General features: G+C 38.1%; 1 protein-coding gene across 5 annotated transcripts in view; it reads left to right on the top strand.

Moving 5' to 3' along the window:
- Window positions 1-18,791, top strand: part of acd (ACD shelterin complex subunit and telomerase recruitment factor) — a 94,172-nt gene extending 75,381 nt beyond the window's left edge. For 2 of the 5 annotated variants that reach the window (XM_087995935.1, XM_043707065.2), the window contains 8 exons: window positions 735-778; window positions 2,751-2,929; window positions 5,108-5,189; window positions 6,436-6,522; window positions 8,084-8,164; window positions 10,008-11,065; window positions 12,462-12,541; window positions 14,855-18,791. In XM_087995935.1, coding sequence (XP_087852061.1) covers window positions 735-778; window positions 2,751-2,929; window positions 5,108-5,189; window positions 6,436-6,522; window positions 8,084-8,164; window positions 10,008-11,065; window positions 12,462-12,541; window positions 14,855-14,921 — 1,678 coding nt within the window. In that variant the 3' untranslated portion in view covers window positions 14,922-18,791. The other 3 variants (XR_015759968.1, XM_043707066.2, XM_087995934.1) reach the window with 3 other exon arrangements.
- The last annotated feature ends 6,666 nt before the right edge of the window (window positions 18,792-25,457 follow it).

The raw sequence follows: 25,457 nt of genomic DNA, 5'->3' as shown, positions 1-25,457 counted from the left end.
GAAGTTATTGGAGATACTTTGCCTTTTTAACTTGCTATATGAGTGCGATTGTGTCACTATTCTTTTGCTTTACATTCTATTTTTGCACCAGAATCACCAATGGTAGTTTATACTTGAATATGCTTCAGTCTTATTTGATTATTGCACTTTCTGACAGTGGGAACGGTTCAATTGATTGTAACCTGAATCTAACTCCTGCTTATACTCCAAGCTCTCAGCCTAATTCACAAATTGTGCTATTGTCTCTTTTGAATTTTATTTCATGAATTGACTTTGAAATTTTATTTACAAAAAGGGTAAGAGAATTAATATAGGGGCACACCACAGTTTTTCATCAGTGCTACTGAAAGTACAATTTTCCCAAATGGAAATATCTTAGTCTCAGCTAGGTTGACTTTCCCATAGGACCAGGTTAGAGTCCAACAGGTTTAATTGGAAGCACACTAGCTTTCGGAGCGCCGCTCCTTCCTGAAAGGAAGGAGAGATGGATGAATGAATCTGGGAATTCTTGCATAATTATTGTGCTTCATTTACTGAATGGTATTGCTGGACTCTTGAAACAAGGTGGAGGTAGCCTTGAAAAGAGGAGGAATAATAATAATAACCAAGAGTTACTATTAATTTTCCTCAAAATATAACTGGACTTTTACAGATTTCAAGATCAACAAATTAGAAACAATTAGAAAATATATTTATGATTATTGACTCATGAACTGTAAAACTTAATTTTGTAGAAACCATGTACATAACATGACAGAGCAATCAGGATCATTTTCTGGTAAGTTTCTTCTAGACTTTTTCTTCTATATGCTGCATTCCAATAACTTTTGCATTGTCTTTAATTTTGGTAAAATTTGATTTTAAAATGCGTTATGGCAATTCTAAAAGTACTGGCGTACAGTTTTAGTAACAAAACCTTTGCAATGGATCTTTAGTTTAAAGAAATTACTGAATGTAGAGGAGACAAGTATGTTTTTGCATACATGTGTTTTAGTTTGTATTGGTGGGCACTATTTGGAATTTTAAAGTTCAGCACCTAAATGTATGGATATATCTAACATTTGATGCAAATTTTGAATTCTTGAAGCTAGGAAATATTGATCCTGAGCAGCGGAGCCACTCCCTTGTCAGGCACCCATTGAGTTCTTCTGAGTCATTTGTAACACACTGTTAGATATCCTAATGGTATACCTCGACCTGGCCTTAGAAGAATTCCCATGACTGTACCACTGTGTTCTTTTTTTTTATTTTTACACATCATCCTATGTCTTGTCCAGGGAAGGGTGTCAATTAATACCAGCTTAGAGGCACCTCTATGGTCTATGAGATGGCCCAACTTCATGTACAACATAGAGTTTTATATCAGTAATATAACCCAAATCTCAAGTGAAATGCTTATATCACTACCTGAACCCAATATAACTTGTTGGGAATGTAAGTTGGTTCAGTTAAGTCTTGTGCTCAGAGATTGAGTTTGGTGCTGGGTGCAGGACCACGCTTCCTTACTGGAAATGAGGCAGATAAACCATTTCATGTATGTCTTCTACATCTTGTAGCTGATTCAGAAATTACATTGCCTGAGGCCTGTTAGAAGGCTACTTGGCCATCTGCTGAGGCAGAATAAGTGCATGATGGCCTGCAAACATGATTTTGTTTTTAAAAGGTAAAATTGAGGTCATGTTTTAGATGTTGTATTGGGGTGAGGCACTCAAATAATGCCATATGATTTATTTTTTCGTATGCAGCCAGCATTGTGAACAATGAAGTTTGAATCTTTTAAGGCTGCAAGATTTTTCTGAAGACTGCCACTTCCCTTCCCTCTTCTGAGGACACTGACTTGTACTGGTGTAACTTCAAACTCAGTTGAAACTAACCTTTACTGATCCCAAATGGAGAATTCAACTGCAGTGACATCACAGCCTCACTTGTTTCTGATGTCATCCACCTTCATGCCAGCTGTGCATTTGACAGTTGTGTTCATTAACATGAAAATTATCTCCCTCACCATTGTGTGAAATTGTAGAGTTCTAACTTCTCAGATTAGATAATTCAGAAACTAAATTGGACTCCTTTTAGTCTGTTTGGTTTATTGCTCAACTCCACAGATTGATTATCCAAATGACTATCAGGACAGCTTGGCTATATCACTCTTTTGTTTAAAAATACGGCACTTATTAAAATTTGAAGCCCAGATTGACTTACAAACCGAACATGGAGAATAACTTACAAGAGCAACATGGACATGAACAGTTGCGTTTCACAGGTTATTAATCAAAATCGGTTTGTTGAAGATCAGTTTATAGCATGACTTTGAAATAATATTTCACAGAATTTGACATATTAAGTTTGACTTTAGGGTTATCCTGAGGTTTGCAATTAAGATGCTGCTGGTTTCCCCCATTGTCGAATATTTTATCTGGCTACTTTTGTTGAAGCACAAGGTTTTATCCAAAGGTCTAATTCCCTGTGGAACCAATGGTTTATATTCTGGAGAAATGATTGTTCGCTCGGAAACAACTTTCCTGTTATGTGATAGATTTATCGAAGAGGTCCATATGAGCAATAAGCGATTAGGCACTTGCTTGCCACTTTTGCTGAGAGATTACCCGACCTGGACTGGCAAATCATTGTTTCTTTGAATATTAATATAACTTCATATTTAATACTCTCTTATATATAAGCTAAGTGACTTGGAAAGTTTTGCTGGAAAGTTGTGCCAGAATAAATGATTTTTAATGGGTATATTTTAGGTATCTGTCTGTCAGGTTTGATAGCAGCAGTGGAGGATGAAGATAATTCATTAAAAAGTGCAGTTGAACTCTGCCTTGATTTAACTGATAATTCAAAAGCTTCAGCATCTACATCATCCTTTTTATTACCATCAATTAATCAAGCAACAGGATGGAAAACTTTGAGCAGAAAAGAAAAGGTACGGTACTTTCAATTGTTTTCTCATTTATTTTCAGTTGATACGATGCATTCATTCTGCTTGAATGTAGACTGAAGATGATTGAGGTGCAGTCTGAATGCAATGGATTATAAAACTTACAGCTGGGCTCATATTCAGTCATGATTGATGGAATGAAAATCTGTAATGTTCTGGTGACTAAAAAATGTGAAGTGAAAGCCTTGACCACCTATTATTTTTCATCTGATGTCTATTACTTGACGTTACCGACTGTAAACATGTCAAATTCCAAGCTCACCACTACCTCTTTCAACCCCTTCACTGTCATGGATTTGAATTTTGAGATTCTGGATAGACTGAAACTCACACTGATCCCTGTTCAATTGTTTGAGTATTTTTCAAAAAATAAATGATCTATTAGTTGTGAGCTATTGTAATGGTGTGTAAACTGGTGAGAATTACATTCACCGTTTTCAGCAGGGGACAAAATTGTGTAAAGGTTACCTTCTAGACATTGTTATTGTGAAGCAGTGGTGATCAGCATAAATGTTGTAGGAGAATATAGAGTGTCATAGTAACATATGTACCAGGAAAACCTGGGCCTTTTTTGTACCTATACCTATTTGCCCTTAGCTGAAGAAACATTCTCCTCCTTGTTGGACATAACTTGGAAGAAGCTCTGAAAGGAGGGGAAACTTCAATGCCTGTCACCAAGTGAATTGGGAGCACCATTACTGACTGAATTGGCAGAATGTTGAGTGCACTACCACCATGTTAAGTGGGATCGATTCAAAGGACATATAATAGCTCAAACTGAAATTCTGTGAGATTCCATGGGTCATCAGTAATAGGATTGCGTTCAGCCAGAGTCGAAGACAGAGGTATCCCTCCGTGCGCCATTACTATCAAGCATGATCTTTGAATGACAAGTGAATACATTGAATCAACCTACGAGATCCACATCTGTAAGGAGAACATTGACTGGTGCAGCTGTTCAATATCATGGCAGAGCTAAGTGGCAGACTTCCATCTCTAATGTAGGACTCCAACTTGTGTATACTCCTGCAAGCACGGGAGCTGTATGAGCCACTTGGGAGGAACTTAAAGATACCACGCTGCAAACAGAGGACCTCTGGCTTCTGTAACTCTGTCTTCAGGACGACTATAGGTCAAAATTTCATGCCCTGTGTATTGTAAAATTTGTTAGTGGTTACATAATTTGACATATTTATTAGAGATTTATTGGAGTTTTATTTGCATAGCTTCCATTGTCCTTGATTAACCCAAATATTTCTAAGTGAATATTTGTTTTATGTTTTAGTTCCAGCAGCTTATCATTTCCTGACATTAGGCGATTTGCTTTTTTGATGATATTGCCTGGTAGCCCTCAATATCTTGCCCAAGCAGACATTTTCTTGCCTGGGCAACGTGTTGGCTGACTTAGCATAACAGGAATCAAATCTGTGACCTCATAATTGCCTTATCTCAGTATCATATAGTTTAACCATTTGTCTTGGGAATTTCAAGATGTAGGTCATTGTAATTGTGCAAGTTGTGCAAACTCACCTGCTCATTTATGTCATAAACCTAATTACTACCTTCCCCTAAAAATTTGGCATGATCCATTTGGGAATGTCTAACTTGTTATCATTTCCTGTTGCTTGTTTCAGTGGGGTTTATGCCAGTTGTTAATATAATTAGCTCAGTAGTCAATGATCACAATCTCATCTGGTTGAATCACTTTGCTTATGGTTGGTTTGAAATTATACTGGGTGGAAAATGTGTTTTTTGAATTTGATGCTTTTGGCATAGGCACCTTTTATAAAAGTAGCTGTACGTTTGCATTATTTTCAGGTTACAAGTAAAGTAGGTGAGTTGACAGTTCAAACATCATGAGCTCTTGTGATATTGTCTGTGCCTCCGGGCCAGAAGTCCAGATTCAAATCACAATTACCAACATATTATAAGGTATCTGAATATGCTAATTAAAAATAATTTTAGACATGAAAGAAACCAGAATGTCAAAAGTTGTTTTGATAGTTTTGTATGTGTGTGTTGTAATTTTTCCCCAATCAATTTTGTGAAAATTCTTCATTTCTAGGAAGAATGATGTTTGATATTATATGAAGAATAATGTTCTGAGATTGAAGTGCTGATGTCTATGTAGTCATTATGTTGAGTTGTTTTTATCTCCAATAGAACAAAAAAGATACCTTCACTATTCCCTATGCTATGCTTATGATTTCATCTAAACAAGAGGAAGCCTTAAATAATATAAAAGGTAATTAAGTTTTGTAGCACCAATAATGTATTCAGTGGGAAATATACATTTAACAAGATTTTATTGATTGGTTTTTTGTTATTTTCTTTGATTTTAAATGTATAGCTTGCTGTGTTTACCTCCATTGGTGAGCTTTGACTGTCAGTAAAGTGAGGTTGTCAACGATCACAATTCTTTAAGTAAGAATGGCTTACAAATCACCCAATGAAAATCTGAAGAAATCTCCTCTGATCTGCTTGTTCTTGAAGAATGCTGAGCTTCTTGAATGTTGTTGCAGCTGTAAAATACCAGGCAACAGGAATTTGATACAAACTGCATATCTTGTAGATTGTGGGCTACTTTGGGAAATCAGTAGATGACTTATGTGATGTATCAATTTAGTGTCAAGAGAAAATTGTCTCTTGTTTGAGATGGTCTTTGCCAGGTAGTTGTGTGGTATGATATTTCTTGCCACTTATCAGCCCAAGTTTGATTGTTGTCCAGGTCTAGTTGCATGTGAACACTGACTTAACATTTGAAGAGTGGCAAAAGTCACTGAACATTTCTTCTTTAAAAGCATTCCCAATCTGATCTTAAGTATCAAAGGATTGTAACTAATAAAGCAGCTGAAGATGGTGAACACTACCTGAAGCCACTACCCTATGGAAGTCCTGCAATGTTTCAGACTGAAGTGAAGGGTATATAATAACCCGCCATTTTAATTTTTGGTTTGGTATAAATCCAGTCAGCGGTGAGTTTTCATCTTATTCCATTTGCTTACATTTTGCTAGTATTTTTTAATGCTGCTTTGATATTAAATGCAGTTACACTCACTCCAACTTACTTAGATCAAGGCTGAAATGAGGCTTTTAGCTGAGTGGCCTTGGCAGCGTCCAAACTGCATTAGTTGGCAGGTTAATGTTGAGTGAGTGCTGCTTGACAGCACTGTCAACTATGCCTTCCATCATTTTGATTTATCATGGATTGATGTGGCAGTAATTGATTGGGCTAGATTTATCCTGGTTCTTGTTGGCAGGAAATAGCTCGCCAATTCCCATATTGTTTCATACACATATTGGCTGTAGCTGTGCTGGAACAGCCTGGCTAGGGGCATAGTTAATTTCAGTATTATAACCAGGGTGTTGTCAGGGCCCAAAGCTTTTGTGGTATCCATTGCCTTTACCCATTTCTCTGGCTAACCCAGAAATCAAATTAATTAGTTGTAAACTGTTGGGAAAACTAATCTACTTGCATTTTTATCACTTAGAATGGAAGGATGATTTTGAATGCACTGAAGATGCAGATTCTGAAACGGAGCAAAATGACAGCACAGATGTACTCTTACATAATGCAGGTGTGTTTTCATATAATGGGGGCCGAAGCTTTTGGAAATCATGTATTAAGTGCAGTAGCATTTTAAAAGCAAATTTTAAATATCAGTAAATGGAATTTGGCAACTTAGAGAACCAATATCTAACAACTAACCACTGATATGGGAAAGCAAACCTGTATAGAGGTTGGGGGTGAAATGAAATGTTTTATTTTTTTCTTCTGCATATATACAGTAGCTTTAACAAATTAACCTCACTCAACTCTTAAAAGAAGGTCGCTATTCCAATCTTCCTCAACCTACTGTGATTGTGCATAGTTTCCCAATTTAAAGTAAGTAGTTAATCAAAGTCTTTGAAAGTTTCAGATTGTCTACTTAGGATTTTAAAGTTGGAAGCACAAAGCATATTGTTCTAGTCCTCAGACATCAGTCTAGAAACATAACAGGCAGGCCCAGACTCCTGATCATTATCAAAAGATTGTGGTTTAAATACTTTATATCTAAGCACGGAGTGAGGTTTTATAGTCCAGACCAGACCCCATCAAAATATTTTAAGAAGGTAGCCTAGATCCTAACTTATTATTTTAAAGGTAAATGTAAACTGATGTGTTCCAGATGCAATTTGACTGGTCGATCTACTTGACATTAAGCAAAACACAATTTGTTCAAACACTATAGTTGAAATACAACAAAAGAAAGAAGAACTTAGAATAATTTAACTCTATTGGAAAACTTATCAGAATAACAGATACAGTAATTTTTTCCTAATTAAATGTTCCAATAGGTAATATCCCATAAATACACCCTTTGGCAAAAAGTCAAATTCAGAAAACAGATTTTGTCTCACATGCAACCCTGTAACCGAAGAAGAGAACCCCCAGCTGTAATCAAGAGAGTGGAAAATAGTTTCTAATTCTTCAAGCCCACAACAGCAACTGCTGAAAATTGACTAAAAATCCTTGATCTGTGAGAACTTGACCACACCCATTCAGGCTGTTTCTATTGTGCCAACTTTTTTTTTTAAAAGGTCCAATGCCTCACTGTTGTTTATCTTCTCATAGACTGCTCTGTCCCCCAATCCCTGTCTGGAAGAAACCAAGACAAAACATGCCACATCATCATCACCTCGAGAGCATGATGTCTTCAATAGGAATTCATAGTTAAAAACGCTGCAACACTTGCTAACTCAATTAATGAGGCTTGCTTGCTTGAATGGATATGATGAGGCATTTGTGGAGCTGTACTCCAATAATGGGGTCGGTTAGTTCACTTAGCTGGATGGCTGGTTTACAATGCAGTGATACCAGTAGTATTGGCTCAATTCCCACACTTTCATTACAATGAAGGACAGTCCTTCTCAACCTCTCCACATGCTAGACCCTCAGGTTAAACTAACATCACTCTTATTAGAGAGTAGCCCTCTGGCAACTTAATCTTCTTATACTCCAGTGTGGATCAGTATCTTTTAAGGGGCATAGAGAAGATTGAAAAGAAAGGAAAGAGGGAATAAATCAGCATTAATACTGTCTTAACATATTTTTAAGAAATGTAATAAAACAGCTAAGTTTGGTGTTGTGTGTTATAGAGGGACAGGACCCTGCACCTTCACAGAATCCTTGGAATGCAGTGTCGCCTTTGTGTCTTGGTGGAATTCCATCTTCAGAGGGTGAGTTATATTCTTGCATTGAAGCTGTCTGTGGAGTTGTGCACATTCTCCCTGTGTCTGCGTGGGTTCCACCGGGTCCTCCGGTTTCCTCCTACAGTCCAAAGATGCAGGTTAAATGGATTGGTAATGCTAAATTGCCCCGTAGCATCCCAGGCTATATGGATTAGGTATTCTGGTCATGGTTAATGTGTGACTATGGAACTGGGGTAGGCAAGCTGGTCTGGGTGGGATGTTGTTTGGATGGTTGGTGCACTTGATGAGCTGAATGGCCTTTATCTGCAATGTAGGGATTTTGAGTCTAAATTTCCAAACAGAATAAAAGGTTCAATGTCAATGTTAATTGAAGTGATCAATTACCTAGCTGGTTATTTATAGTGACTGTTGTAGAGCCAGTATCTGACTAGTTTAATAATTTCTTGTGCTGAACAATGAATCTTTGACTTATTTGGAAATAGTCTGCAGCAAGATCTGTTTAGATGGGTTAGCTTTATTTGTAAATATTAATTCTGTTATGTTTCTACTTCTAAATTCAACTTAGGGGAGCAAGGTATGGTCAGTGTTGTGGAAACGGAGTTAAATTGTAACCTATTGTCTGGGATGTTTATCTTTGGAAAGTGCTTTAGGTAAATTGTTAATTATGAATGGACTAGAAATTAAGCAAAATGGTGTGCAAAGAAAAATGTAGACATTTGGACAATTTTGAATAATTAATAGTTGAAAAGAAACAGTGTTTAGAATTTGAAAAACATCTATAAGATGGCAAATCGTGAGATGATAGGAGAGGATAGATTTCTACCTTTTGAAGGCACTATTCATGTTCAAGTTAGCCTCCTATATTATAATCCAAAATTTTGGTCTCAGCTTCTTGAATTTGACATAAATACACACGGTATCATTTTTCTTGTTTCTGGGATTCTTCTGTGCATTGATCAGTTAAATTTGCCTGTTAAATATGACAACTGTTACTACATTTCAAAAATAATTCTTCAGCTGTGAAATACTTTGAGTGTGCAAAGTGATAAATAAAATGTTTTTTTTTATTATTGCCTGGACCTATTGTAATCTGTGTCCTGTGAAATTGGCTAAAGCATGTGGAGTGGAGGGTAGAAGTTGTAATACTTATGTTTGTGTATTTAAAGTAGTGGAGGAGTTGAGTGGTGTGGTTTCCCATTCGGATTAATATAAAGTGACCTGTGTGGAAGGATGATTTTAGGGGAAGAAAGTGAATTTGGAAAATCGGATGTGTAAAGAACAAAGAAGGAAATACTTAGTTGTTTCCTGCCCTGTTAGTTGATCCTTCAGATTTTTTAGAGCATGACTGTTGCCATCTCTATATTTATAATGAATTCTTTGACAGCTGGTGTGGTTAATATGGTTTCATTTAATTAAATGATCTTTCCACCACTTAATTTGTAATATAATTAAGCTTAGTTATGTACAGATGAATAAACATTACTAAAGTGCTTATGAATTAGAAATTACATTCATCAATTTCCTGGGGCATTGCACATGGGAGTAAATCTCACCTGTAATTCTCAAGGGATCTGGGATCAATGGATGGAAGAAAGTGTATCAAGTACAATTTAATTCCCGTTTTTAAATTATAAATTCTGTTAATGTATTTTGTTATAAGTTATTTTGTCAATATTTTAATAGTGGAAATCACATCTGTATGCAAACTTGTCCTGCTTTAATTGCAGCCCCCATTTCCCTACAAATTAGTATTTCAATAATAAGTGTGCCCTTCTTGAGTTTGTATTGAAGATGTTGATTGGAAATTTGTGTTAGTGGAAGGACTAACATAGTAGCATAATTAATATGTAGCATTTTTGTTTTATTACAGAAACTTATGTTTCGTGTGTTTCAGAAACGTTTGAGAAGCATGTTGATAAATCTGGTGGTTGTCTGTCTTCCACATGTTGTGATACTCCTGGCTGCAGCAGGCAAGCCACTAAGCTTCAGCTTTCAGACAACAACACACAAGATCTAGAGGAATCATTAGAGTTATATACAGATGGGTCTCAGCAAGAGCGGTCACATTCAGAAATGTGTGCTGGAAGCCCCTTGCACACACTAACCATACATACAGACAGTGGAAAAGTCATAACAAATGTGGCAGAGCCTGATGAGATACCTGCTAAATCTGAAGAAAACAAAGAGAAATCTCTCAACCACATGACTGCTTGCAACCGCATGTTTAAAAATATATCCCCTTTATCGGTTGCAGCTGACAATTGTAACAAGTTGAATTGTGTGGGCTTGTTCAAAAGCATTGCCCCACTGACACCAACAGCAGGAGGAAGTCATGCAAATCTAAATGGTAGCCCAGGTAAACAGGTGTTGAATTACACAACAGCAGCTAGAAACATTGTGCTGGAAGCCAGCGAACGGCAGTTTGATGGTGAAAATGAAGAACTATATGAAATTCATAGAGGTGTCAAAAGGAAACGGCAATTTACAGATTTTGATCATGAACCACATAGAAACAAAGTTGACCAGAGCACTTTGTTGAAGTGTACAACTGTAAATGGGGGCCAGAACTCATGTAATGTCAATAGTGATGGAACTTTGATTGGAACAGATCATTTTAAAGAAATAACCAATGACGTTTGTCAGATGGATGCCATTGCTACGTGTAAAGAGTCTTGCAGAAGGCAAGAAGGTAGTAGGGGTACAACTTTGAAAGGTACTGATTTGACAAATTCATCAGAAAACAAAATGATGGTATCAAGAAAATATAATAAACTTAATTTTGTATCTGAGAAACCACCTCACCAAGTCCCAGATTGTAGAAGATCAGCGTCCTCAGAAATTCCTATTGTGCAGCCCACAGAAGATGTTGCTGCCAGTATGAATCATGTGCTTTCTCACAATGCTAAGCAGGACAAAGTTAAATCTCTGGTAAGTTATCTAACAAGCAGTTAATTGAAGAAAACAACCTGAGTCTGTCCAGCTTCTCTTCAGATCTAACGTGCTGCAAACCTGGCAACATCCTGGTAAATGTCCTTTGAACCTTTCCAATCCAATCACACCCCTCCTAAAGAGTGGTAACCACAACTATTCACAATGCTTCAGCTATGGCCTAACCAAAGTTTTGTGTAGCTGCAACATAACTCCCCTGCTCTTCTAATGTGTCATGACTATTAAAGGCACGTGTCCCATATGCTTTCTTAACCATCCTATTAACCTGACCTGCCACCTTCAGGGATGAGTGGTCAAGCATCCCAAGATCCCTCTATTCCCTTGAGGTTTACAGAGTCTTGCCTTTCATTAAGCACTCCCTTGACTTGTTTCTTCCAAAGTGTAACACCTTGCATTTATCAAGGTTGAATTCCGTCTATCCATCTGACCTTCCTTCTCACTGTCAACCACCTGGCCAATCTTTGTGTCATCTGCAAACTTGCATATCATCCCTCCTATATTGATACCTGTATCATTTATATATCGTGAACAATAAAGAACCTAACACTGATCCCTGTGGCCAGTCACTGGACACCAGCCTCCAGTCACACAAACCCCTTTACCTCCTACAGGAACCTTGGATGCAACTCATCCGACATGGGATTTATCCAGTGCTATGCTAAAACCTCTGTTACTACTTCTCTCCTTATGTCAAATGTGTCAAGAACCATTCAGATCCTCTCCAAAGATTTTGTACCTAAACCCTCCTCTCAAGTAAAGACAGAAGTGAAGTACCTTATAGCCCTATCAATGTCCTTCAGCTCCTTTGGTGTTTAATTGTCTCTACTTGTTCTCTGGTTATGCTCCTTCCCCTTAATAGACATGTAGAACGTACTGGGGTTATCACTAATTTCAGCTGCCATTGTTTTTTCACATTTCCTCTTTTCTCTCAAAATTGCATTTTAAGTTCTCCCCTGCACTTTCTGTACTTGCTAAAACCTCTATTGATTTGCTGCCTTTGCACTTGCTTCCTGCTTAGCCAGACCTGTATATCCCAAGAAATCTAGCGTTCTCTGGGCTTGTTCCTTTTTGGGAGACATGTAGGAGCAAATGTTGAGCCTGCACTCTTTCCATTTCCTTTTTGAATACCCCAGTGTTCTGCGGATTTTCCTGTAAGTAACTGTTCTGAGTCTACTTTGTCCATTCTACTTAGTTTCTTTTTAGCTTGCTTATTTCATTGTTTAGTTCTGTTCTTTTCATTTTCGCAAAGTTTATCACTTGGATGAGTATACTTTTGATTGAGACTTTTTGTAAATCCAGCAACATACTTTAGGAGCTTCTGTAAACTTATAGGTTTCTCATATGAGCCATAAATACCTTTGTATAATCTTTGCAGAGACATCCTGATGGAAGCCAATTTTTGTACACCTATCCAGAACCCACTCATGAGCTGATCTCTCAAGTGAACTCTGTCAGGTTTGTATTTTGCATTAATATAGTTTGGTTCTTTAACTCACGTTTCCATCTGTGCTCCCACTTAGTGAATCCCACTCTTATATCATTAGAAATCCTTGGTTAACCCACTTACAACCAATAATTTTCCTTTCCTCTATTACAGTACCACAGAAGATGATGAACTCTGTTCTTAGTGTAGTGCCAGTAGGAATGCAGGTTGAGAATGGTCTGTTTTCCACCTCTTGCATCACACATAATTGCCTAGATATTTACTTATGAAACAAGATTTTTGTAGTGCTTTTCAGTGTAGGAAAATACTTGACAGCCTTGTTGGATCATTGTTGGGAAGGTGAAAGCCTGATTAATCTAGGATACCTTGATAAGGCATTTGAAAGCAAGGGGAGAGGTTATAAGATGGACATAGTTCCAAAGAGTTGGGAAAAGAATTTTCTGTAAAATAAGCTATGAACTATGATCGGGAAAGTAAGGAGTAAATTAGTGCTGGAGGAGCAGAGGATTTATGAAGCTTTGTGAAATTGGAGTATATCAGAGTGAACTGAGCTCTCGGAGATGTTTGAAATTGATTTTAAAATTGATTTTTAGGGGTTTGGGTAATCAATAGAGCTTGATGAGGTATAAATGAGAATGTGGACTGCTAGATTCTACATTAAGAGCCAGTGTCAAGAGTATTAGAGAAATCAATTTACCATATGATGAAGAATGGATTAGGATTGAGCTAGAACTGGAAGAGTGGTTGGAACAGAAATGTGCCAAGGGTTCAAAGATGGAAGCAGCCATTGTTTAATAATAGACTGCAGACACGAAAGATGCAGAGTTGTGGGTCGAGCAGTTCGCCAAAATTTCATACCTCATTGTAAGCCTGAGATGAAACACTGGGAAGATTTGATGGAGTGAAAGTTTATTTGGGAGTCAAGAGTGCTGTTGGTCTTGACTTCAAGGATGTTTAATGAGGGTCGCATTAGTCTTGAAATACAATGCAGGAAATATCAGATTTGAGCTTTGTATGATTAGTGTAGATTTGGAACAGCCTCCATATTGCTACTGAAACAGAGCATATCAATGAATAGAACAGAGGCCCTGAGTGCTCAAGAGATTGCAAGTGAGCAGGAAGAGATGCTTTTCGATGGAACTTCTAAAAATATTTGTTCATTGGATAATGGCATCACTATTATACTGTAACGGAGAAAGAAAAGGTTGACGATGGGATTGTCAAAGAAGATGAGGCAAAAAAGTGAGCTACTGTTTCTCTGGGTATTTGGTTAGCACTCTTAGCAAGAAAGTGGCATATATAGGAAAAATGGCGATGAAGTTTCACAACTTTAGAAGGGAATGCAGTAGTGGAGCAGCAGTTGGAATGAGTAATGAGGGAACTAAAATTTGTTTTTAGACTATTGAAAGTTTGGAAAATCATAAGTACCACACTGATAGATAGTGAGAATGTGACTGAAAAGGAAAGAACAAGAACTGGGAGGTGATGGTTTCAGTGATTGTCCATGATCTCCGTGGGAAGTTAGATAAACTAAATGATGGAATCGTGGAATAATGAGCTAGGGACTATGGTAAGTAGTTGCAGCCTTGGTTTTATCCACATTTGCGGTTTGTTGTCATTCTGGAAAATGCATGAAGAAGAATTCTGAGAAGGTGGCAAAGAGGAACTTGGAATTATTTCTCTTTCCATGATGAGCTTTAGTAGTTTTTGCTTACTGTTTGTTACTCTTCTAAATCCTTGAATTAATTCCAAACGTACTTATGTCATTTTAAAACTTGGGTATTGTTACTAATGGTTTTGTCGAGAATCCGAATTTCAAATAAGTCATTGCCTGAGTGGAAAATAAATCATGATTTATTAATAAAGATTATTTCAGTTGTATAAAACTTTAGTTTTGCTCTTACTTTGCTGGGTGCAGAATCATAGAATCCCAGTGTGGAATGAAGCCATTTGGCTCATTGAATCTGCACTGACCCTCCAAAAAGCATCCCACCTAGACCCAGCTCCCATCATATTTCTGTAATCCTGCATTAAGCATAGCTAATCCACCTAGCCTACACATCCCTGGACACTAAGGGCAATTTAGCATGGCCAATCCACTGAACCTGTGCATCTTTGGAATATGGGGCAAAACCGGAGCACCCGGCAGAAACCCACGCAGACACACAGAGAATGTGCGAACTCTACGCAGATAACTGGAATTGAGCCCAGGTCCCTGGCGCTGTGCAGCAGCAGTGCTAACCACTGAGCCACCCCAGAAACTGCTGACATTTTTCTTGTACACTGATTTAATTTCACAATATCTGATTTTTTTTTTCCTCCAGGGTTCCCTGTGAGTTGCTGAAATGGGCTGTTTCATATCTTACTGAACCAAGTTTGACACACAACTAACTGCTGTTCCTGGCTGGCATGTAATCGGTCATTTATTTTGTCGCAACTTGAGTTAATGAAATTACATTTCCCTATGTTTTAATGTTGATCCATGTTATTTATTGATATCAGTCCTGAATACCACTGCCTCGGGTAAAAATAAATTGACACACACCAAAAATTAGGGATGCTAGTATAACACTGCATGCTGGGTTGCTTTTGGCACCACTTAGCTGTTGACTCAGCAGAACCATGGCCTGAAACAAGTATCTGTCCATGCATCATTTCTGGCTGGAAAGATGTACAGCCCTGGAAGATAAAGGAATTGGACCAAAATGAATGAGTTCATGCCCTCAATTAACATGAAGTTTAATTTCTGTGGTGAGTTTTGGAGAAGACTAATGATTAGCCTTGTATTGAAGGTTATATAATTATAATATATAACAGTTATAACTAAATACTGTTCCGAATTGTTCAGTGGTGTAATTTTGGTTTGTGTGTATGATATTCATATTAAAATCCTTTTACAGTGATTTTAGAAAATAAAAATGCTCAATATTTAATTTTCTTGAATTTTTGTATGACTGAATTGCTATCAAATAACATGTATCTATCAAAAAACTGTATCTATCAAGATGTAATGTGCATTTGTTCAAACTTTGCTCTAACATTGAACCCTAAGTTTGCTATGAAAACTCCATAACTATTGGTTTGTTCCATCACTTCATCACTTCCACCTTTCAGTTTCTTAATCTCAGCAAAACCTTCAGTGACTTGTATCCTGATCATTCCCTTGTAGGACATTTTCACTCCTTGTTCAAGCCCAAGAGATTTAAACTATACATCTATTATTAAATCAGGCTGTACTACATCAGATTCTTCTACTAAACTACTCATTACTCTAGGATTATCCAGAAAGGAAAAAAAACCTTTTTCCACGATAGTCAGTTCTTGAAACCATTTCTTTCACTTAAACCTACCCTTAAAGACAAGTAATTCTGGGCTATTTTGTTGTCACAGTGGAGACCGTCCATTCAGCTCCTTATGCTTCTGCTTTTTCTGTTACCTATAAGTCACACCCCAAGTCTCTACCATATTCTTCAATGTCTGCAGTACCTACCCTGATAGCCTCTCAACTTCTCACCCATGATATCTGTCTTCTACTTTCTGTTAATGTCCTGATTGTCAAATTCCTCTTATTGGCCTCTATATTGGTTAAGATTATAAAACTACAGTAACTTTATTTAAATGACACCTGTAACATCATGCTTTAGAGGAGTATTTCTGAACAAAACTTGACACTGAGGGACATGTGGACAGGAAATGGTAGGTTTTGAGAATCATCAAAGAAAGAGAGCTTGATAGAAAGTCAGGGAGATTTAGGGACAAAATTCAAGTTCTTAAGGGGTGAGTCGCTTGAAATCATGATTAGCAATTGTGGCGTGATTAAAATAAAAGATGTTTAAGTGTCCAGAATTGGAGAAATGCAGAAATCTCATTTGATGAAGGCTATAGGAGGTTGCATAGATGGTGAAGCAGTGGGTTCATGGAGGGATTCAGAAACAGGCATGAGAATTTCAACAAAGTATCGCTGTACAGAGGTCACATTTAGCTCATGTAAACAGAAATGGATGCGTGAATGTTGCTTGATGTAGTGATTTGATGTGACACCAGGGTTGTGAATAGTCTTGTTCAACTTCTTGTCAGGGGGAGGAATAAAGCCATTGGGGAGGTAATAGAGTTTGAGATTGGGACTGAAGATAATTCATTTGCAGGAAATTCCTGCTCATTCAGAATTAAATGTCAACGCAAGTAGTCTGCCAATTTAGAGACAATAGAGGGCTAAAATGTGGTGATGTTTAGGTAGACCTGAATATCAGTATTATGCATGTGGAACCTGATATATCTTTGGATGATGTCACCCAAGGGCAGGATGTAGATTCAAAATAGGTCCAAAGCATTGATAACAATATGGGTGTGAGAAGAAAATCTCTTGCAGTTGATTATCTGTGACTGGCTAGATAAGAATGGAGCTAGACACATTCAGTCCCACCCATCTGAATAACAGAGGAAAGGTTTTTGGGACAGATGATATGATCCACCATGTCAGAGACTGTGGTCAGGTTAAAGAGGAATGACTGTCAGACATCTAGAATATCATTTGTGACTTTGAAAAGAGCTGTTTCCTTACTTTGCTGTTTTGGAAATGTGCTTGGAGGAATTCAAAACAGTATTGAAGGAAAGAAGGATGCATATTTATTGATAAAATTAAAACAGTCTAATTTGGCTTTTCCTGAAAGCAAATTATAATATTATTAGAGGTTGTTCTGTTAGCTAATGATCAATCTCAAAAAAACAGTAATCTATTTGTAACACATGTTGAGATGAGCATATTAATACCATAACTGACATCCCACTAGCACTGTTGCAGAACTTGGAATTCTCAACTAAGTCCTTAAGTTTTCTCTGTTTTGTATCTAAACTGCAGTAAACATCTGTCAGTTGCTGGCTGTGCATTCTGTTGTCAAAAATTAAATTGTATAAAATTAATAATAAACCTGACAGTTACATTTGAAGTGAGAACTATATTGGAGCAAATGATTGGGCTTTTGAAATAGCACTGTACTGTGTGGGGTGCAAGTATGTTTGTGTGGGCAAGGTTTCTGGTGAAAAATGTTAGTGGCAGAGTTAGAGGGGAAACAACACTGCATTTATTTTTTTCAGCCAGGATGTGAAGATCCTGGGAGAAGTGCACAGCAGCATCTGGTGGGGCAGATTTTCACAGGGAGCATAGCATTGTTGCTGACTGGAAGACTGAGGCCTATAGTTTCAAATTTGTATTAGGACTGAGCACATCGTATATAATGTCTCTTCCAGTTCTCTGTCTTGTTAATGTATTCATTTAACCTGAATTCTAATTGGTTGATTGGCAGAAATGTGGCCAAGAGAACAAACAATTGCAGGCGATGTGCAAAGCCTGTTACAAACTCACAGGTATTCCATATCTTGTATCCATTCTATCCTTGGTATTGCCAGGAGGTGGTGGTGTTAGTGATCCAGAATTCCAATCTAATATTTTGGGAATGTGGGTTGAATCAAACCATGACAGGTGGTGTTTGACTTCAATTTAAAAAGCATCTAGAATAAAACAGTAGTTAATGGTAACCATATAACCACTGTTGATTGTTGTAAAAAATCTATCTGGTTGACTGATATCCTTTAGAGAAGGAAATTTGTTGTCTTTACCTTGTTGGCTTACATATGACTCCAAGTACACAGCAGTTTGGTTCACTCTTCGCTGTTCTCTGGGGAGTTAGGGGCAGGAAATAATTGCTGGCTTGTGACACCCATACACCATAGATGAATAAAAAATAAATTAAAAATACGGACATATTTAGTACAAGTTTGCAAGTCAATTATATGTGAACATTCTGATTATAATGCAAGCTTTCAAAATTGCTTAAAACCGGTTTGTTTTTTAACCTGCACATTACTGTATGTTTAAGCAGATGTTTGACTCATGCATTAGTCCTTTATTAACCTATTGTAATGGTAATCGTTGTTTCTAATAATACTGTATTCTTGGTTGTTAAGGGAGGGATACTGCAATGAAACAAGTTAGTTAGTTTTGTTCTAATCTATTCCCAATTTTTCCAGGTCTGCCAGGTAGGTGATCAACTATCCAGATAATCTATCCAGATGAACTATCCAGAGCATTCCATACAATTTATTTGTTGCAACTTGACTGTTCATTTGTCTAATCTGTTATTTTCTTTTGCTGACTATTTTTTTATAAAGCAAGATCTTTAATTTCCTGTTATGAGTATGTTCATGCGAGATATTTTGATATTTTATAAATATTAAACTTGAAACAGTCAAGACAAAAAGAAACCAATTGTGCTTGGTGTGATGCTTGAAGTGTGACTTGGGATATGCATGGTTAATGAGAGTCTTTTTTTTAAAAAAAGAGCTATTTTAGTAGCTGAACTATACATATTTTAAAATGTAAACAGTTTTAAATCAAATTTTAAGATTTCTAATGGCTTCCATATTTTTAAAATCCAGTTTAAAGTATATGAACATATGAATTGGGAACAGGAGCAAACCATTGAGAAGACAAGTCTGCTGATCTGATTGCAACCTTGAATCCACATTCCCACCTTCCTCTTTCAAACCCTTGCTTAGATTCTTGACTTTAAGGTAGTTTCTATCTACCTCTGCCTTAAAAATCTTCAAGGGTTCCAGTTCCACTGCCCTTTTCAGGGGATCATTAGAATCTCAAGTATGGAAACAGGTCATCTGGTCCAACAAATCCACACCGACCCTCCGAAGAATAACTCACCCTACCCTATTTCCCTGACTAATGCACTTAACCTACACATCCCTGAATACTATGGCAACACTAACCATTCATCTAACCATGCTGACTATCCCTGACAATTCACCTAACCATTCTGATTATCCCTAATCAGTCTCTGCCTCTCCAAATGAATGTAATCCTATCTCTCAGAATCCCCTCCAACATCTTACCCATTGCTGATGTCAGACTCACTGGTCTATTGTTCTAGGCTTCTCCTTACAGCCTTTCTTTAAACAAAAACACATTAGCCACTCTCCAGAATCTAGCACCTCCCCTATGACTGTAGATGATACAAATATCTCTGCTAGGGGACCGCAATTTCTTCCCTAACTTCCCACAATGTCCCGGGATACACTTGAATAGGGTCCTGGAGATTTATGTTTACAAGGCCACCAGGTTGAGAAACTACCCTGAAAATATTCTATGATCTCCTCAGCTAGGCTATCTATGCCTATCTTGACTTTCCAGTTGATTATGTAGATTGAAATCTATGATTATTACTGTAATCTTGTGATAACTCATTTCTTTTTTACCCACCCTGCTGTGTGATTACTGTTTGGGTTCTGTATATCAATTCGACCATTGATCTCATTATTATCCTTATTGTTTCTACATTTTTGTTTGCCTGAACTTTTCAGAATAGTTCGTTTTGGGCTTTTTTAAAGACTGTTCAAATTTAATGTCAGTCTGTACCTGGTTTTCCTGCAGCTTGATGTATGAATTTCTCCAAAAACCAAATTCTTGCCAGAAAGATCTCTAATCAAGTTCATTAAAAAAAACATTTTCTGGATAGCTGCAGATCCTGACACACTGACTATGCAGGAATTGCATAAGTTTTAAACTCCCACAGCTCCGAGCTTTCCCTGGGAGCAGACATGAAGTGTGTTGGATTATTATAAAACTGAATTGTTCCCCCATGTGTGTGCGCGCACATTCTCTATCTTCTCCCCATCCAACTCAATGTACCATGAATCTCAGAATTTCCTTTGACTTCTCTGATCCAAACTGACCCCCTGGCTTGTCTAGAACTAACTTCTCTTCCCTACTCACTTGCTGTCCCACTCATTTTCCTTACCTTCCCATGTTATCCCAAACCATTGTACAAGCTTAACTCACCCTATCCCTTTTATCCACTTACCACCCCACCTAATTAACCCATACACTCAATGACACAGCAGGAGGTTCTGAGACATTTTAATTTATCAGAATTTTAAAACAGTGTGTGGCCTCTGTGAGGATTTCTGCACAAACTTCATTTGGAAGGATCCCACATCAACATATTTTCTGGTCAGAATTAGAAAGGGTTTCTGTTACTGTTTGGAAAATTTGGGCCAATAATACAATGTCTCTCACTTAAATAATGTCTCTTCTCTATTGTCCAGCTGAGTGGGACTGAGATTGCTTGATTCACCTCATCTGTTTGTAGACCTGCCATCTCCAGCAAATACCTTCTTCCTGTATTATCTCCAACTTAACATCCCCTTCCAGATTAATGCCCCAAATATTTTCCCTACGATTAATATTTGACTGTCTTGTCTGTAGTTGGCAGGCTTAGTTCTCTCCTTTTTGTCAGCAAGGATCATCAAATCTTCTGGTACCAATCCTAACTTAGAAACAAGATTGGAAGCTTATTTCCTTCAGCATTCCTAGGATGTATTCTAATTAGACCAGAAGAGTTTTCTACTTAAAGCACTCCTAAACCTCACAACATGAAGGATTTGGGTTTGAGTCCAGCCTTGGATGACTGTGCAAACTCCATACATTCTCCCCACTTCTGGGTGATCTGGTTTCCTCCCAGAGTCCAAAGATGTGTAGGTTAGGTGGATTGGCAATGTAATGTATGTAGTGTTACAGGAATAGGATAGGAGATGGGTCTGGATATGATGCTGTTCAGAGCTTTGGTGTGGTCTCAATGGGCCAACTGGCCTGCTTCTCTATTGTGTGGATTCTATGATTAAATACATCCTATTTAATTTCTCTGCTGCATGTCTTTACTGAGACATTGCATTGTTCCTCTTTAGTGAAGTCAAATCAAAAAGTACTGTCTTTAGCATTTTTTTCTGTTCCTCAATTGCAAAACCCACCCTCAATACCTTGATGACCCTTTTCAAGTTCAGTTTACAGCCTGTGATGAGTTAATTCATTAGAATGAGGGGTTGTTGTGTTTCTCCTTATCCCAGAATAAAGTTTAACAATTGTCAAACTTTTTTCAGTTTATGATTGCTGCTCAACAGCTGCTGCTACAAAGTGAACATGTATGACTATTGGACAAAGACAGAAATGCACAGGCATGTGAATTTCACTTGGCCTTTATGATCAAATAGTCTCCTAAGATAAATTTGGACTTCTCTGCCCCCAAGAGATAAGCAATGCTGATAGTTGGAATGTTTAAGACATATTAGACTTTTGTACACTAATGATGTCAAGGAATTGTGGAGTTTAGGAATGTAAAAGGGGTAGTGGTACAGATCAGCAGAATTTGATTAAATGATGAAGCAAGCTGAAGGGGCTGAAAGCCTTATTCCTGTTTCTATGACCAACCAGGCTCTCAAAAAGGTTTGCTTGGATAGGTGGTCAGTGTTCACTAATTACTAAAGTGACACCCCTGTTTAAAAAGGGAGTAAGGCAAAAGACGGAAAATTACAGACCGATTAGCCTAACCTCGGTTGTGGGTAAGATCCTGAAATCCATTGTGAAGGATGAGATTTTTGAATATTTGGAAATGAACAGTAAAATACAGCAAAGTCAGTATTGTTTCATCAAGGGGAGGTCATGCCTGACAAATCTGCTAGAATTCTTTGAGGACATAATGAACATGTTAGACCAAAGATAGCCAATGAATGCTATCTATCTGGAATTCAAGGAGACCTTTGATACAATGCTGCACAGGAGGCTACTGAGTAAGGTAAGGGCCCATGGTGTTAGAGGCAAGGTGTTAGCATGGATAGAAGCTGTCTGTCAGAAAGCAGAGTGTGTTGATAAAAAGTCCTTATCAGAATGGCAGCTGGTGACAAGTGGTGTTCCACAAGGCTGTGTTGGCACCACCGTCTTTTCACTTTATACATTAACAATCTAGATGAAGGAACTGACGGCATTGTGGCTAAGTTTGCAGATGATACAAAGATAGGTAGCATTGAGGAGGCAGGGAGGCTACAGAAGGATTTGGACAAAGAAGTGGCAGATGGAGTACAATGTGGGAAAGTGTGAAGTCATGCACTTTGGTAGGAAGAATAAAGGCATGGACTATTTTCTAAATGGGGAGAAAATTCAAACGTCTGAAGTGCAAAGAGACTTGGGAGTTCTAGTCCAGGTACTTGCCTTACTCCCTTTTTAAACAGGGGTGTCACTTTAGTAATTAGTGAACACTGACCACCTATCCAAGCAAACCTTTTTGAGAGCCTGGTTGGTCATAGAAACAGGAATAAGGCTTTCAGCCCCTTCAGCTTGCTTCATCATTTAATCAAATTCTGCTGATCTGTACCACTACCCCTTTTACATTCCTAAACTCCACAATTCCTTGACATCATTAGTGTACAAAAGTCTAATATGTCTTAAACATTCCAGCTATCAGCATTGCTTATCTCTTGGGGGCAGAGAAGTCCAAATTTATCTTAGGAGACTATTTGATCATAAAGTCCAGTCTCTCGAGGTAAACTGGCAAGTTGAGTCAGTAGTTAGAAAGGCAAATGCAATGGTGGCACTTATTTTGAGAAGACTTGAGTATTAAAGCAGGGAAGCACTTCTGAGGCTGTATAAGGCAGTGGTCAGACCACATTTGCAGTACTTTGTGCAGTTTTGGGCTCCATTGGGAAGGATGAACTGGCCCTGGGGTGTATTCTTAGAGGAGGTTCATGACAATGATTCCAGGAATGAAAAGTTTAACACATTTGGAATGTTCGAGGACTCTGGGTCAATACTTGATGGAGTTTAAATGGATGAGGGGAGATAGGCATTTGACAAGGTTCCCCATGGGACCAAGGTTAGATCTCATGGAAGTAAAAACAATGACTGCAGATGCTGGAAACCAGATTCTGGATTAGTGGTGCTGGAAGAGCACAACAGTTCAGGCAGCATCCAAGGAGCAGCGAAATCGATGTTTTGGGCAAAAGCCCTTCATCAGGAATACCTTGAGAGATCTCATGGAATACAGGGAGAACTAACCATTTGGATACAGAACTGGCTCAAAGGTAGAAAGGTGGTGGAGGGTTGATTTTCAGACTGGAGGCCTGCAACTAGTGGAGTACCACAAGGATCGGTACTGGGTCCACTACTTTTCATCATTTATATAAATGATTTGGATGTGAGTATAAGTATAGTTAGTAAGTATGCAGATGACACCAAAATTGGAGGTGTAGTGGACAGCGAAGAAGGTTACCTCCGATTACAACAGGATCTTGATCAGATGGGCCAATGGGCTGAGAAGTGGCATATGGAGTTTATTTAGATAACTGTGAGGTGCTGCATCTTGGGAAAGCAAATCTTAGCAGGACTTATACACTTAATGGTAAGGTCCTAGGGTGTGTTGCTGAATGAAGAAACCTTGAAGTGCAGGTTCATAGGTCCTTGAAAGTGGAGTCACAGGTAGATAGGATAGTGAAGGCGGCGTTTGGTATGCTTTCCTTTATTGGTCAGAGTATTGAGTACAGGAGTTGGGAGGTCATGTTGCGGCTGTACAGGACAATGGTTAGGCCACTGTTGAAATATTGCGTGCAATTCTGGTCTCCTTCCTATTGGAAAAATGTTGTGAAACATGAAAGGGCTCAGAAAGATTTCCCAAGGTTGCCAGGGTTGGAGGATTTGAGCTATAGGGAGAGACTGAATAGCCTAGGGATGTTTTCTCTGGAGTGTTGGAGGCTGAGGGGTGACCTTACAAAATCATGAGGGGCATGGATAGGATAAATAGACAAAGTCTTTTCCCTGGGATGGGGGAGTCCAGAACTCGAGGGCATAGGTTTAGGGAGAGAGAGGGAAAAGATATAAATGAGACCTTAGGGGCAACTTTTCTATGCAGAGGGTGGTACTGCATAGGAATGAGCTGCCAGAGGAAGTGGTGGAGGCTGGTACAATTGGAATATTTAAAAGGCATCTGGATGGACATATGAATAGGAAGGGTTTGGAGGGATATGGGCCGGGTGCTAGCAGGTGGGACTAGATTGGGTGGGATATCTGATCAACATAGACAAGTTGGACCCAAGGGTCTGTTTCCATGCTGTACATATCTATGACTCTATCTAATTGAAACATATAGAATACTGAATGGCTTGGACAGAGTAGATGTTGGGAAGATGTTTCCATTGGTAGGAGAGACTCGCACCCAAGAGCACAGCCTTGGAGTAAAGGGACGACCTTTATAGAACAGAGATAAGGAGAAACTTCTTCAGCCAGAGAGTGGTGAATCTATTGTATTCATTGCCACAGAAGGCTCTGGAGGCCAGGTCATTGAGTATATTTAACACTGAGATAGATATGTTATTGAGTATCGGGGGATCAAGGGTTACAGGAGAATGGAGTTGAGAAACTTGCCAGCCATGACTGAAAGGTGGAGCAGACTAGATGGGCTGAATGGCCTAATTTCTGCTGCAATGTTTTATGGTATAATGTGTGAACCAACGCTTTTCAGAAAGCCAGTAGAAAGAAAGCAGAAATAAACTGAAATGTTGACGCATAAATAGAAGCAGATTCTAGTGTATTATAGCAAGATTGTGTTGGAATGTGCTCTCCAACATACTAGTTTTGCCCAAAGCACTGCAGGAAATTACATTTTCTCAAGAAGCTATATTGAGGGAAATGATTGCAGTCAAACCTTCTACATAGTTTCCAAGAAAATTGTTATTGATCACAAATGCTACACAACTTACACAAGTTAGTATACAAGTATTCATATGAAAATTGTTTGAAAGGTTATATTAATACTTTGAATAAATGTAAATAATTTGTAAGATATACAAAAGTAGAGAGTTTAAATTGTGTACGAAATGCAAGACTCTGTCCTTGGGTTTATATTCATAATACTTTGTTGATATTGCTTTCTGATAATGTTTCCCATACATCCCTTTACTCTCCTGATTGACAGTTTGTAGCCACATTAATTCAGTTTGTTAGAGCTGGGTTTAAAAGTTTGCATCCATGGACTGATGGAGTTTTTACAATCTTGAGAGAGACATGTATTTCACAAACTTTTTCATAGATACAAGTTA

The sequence above is a fragment of the Chiloscyllium plagiosum genome, unplaced genomic scaffold (genome assembly GCF_037043375.1).
Source record: "Chiloscyllium plagiosum isolate Xiang-an unplaced genomic scaffold, Cpla_swu_hap1 HiC_scaffold_17, whole genome shotgun sequence".
Taxonomy (NCBI): domain Eukaryota; kingdom Metazoa; phylum Chordata; class Chondrichthyes; order Orectolobiformes; family Hemiscylliidae; genus Chiloscyllium; species Chiloscyllium plagiosum.
The sequence above is the reverse complement of the archived record's forward strand: the minus strand, read 5'-3'. Positions and strand labels throughout refer to the sequence as shown.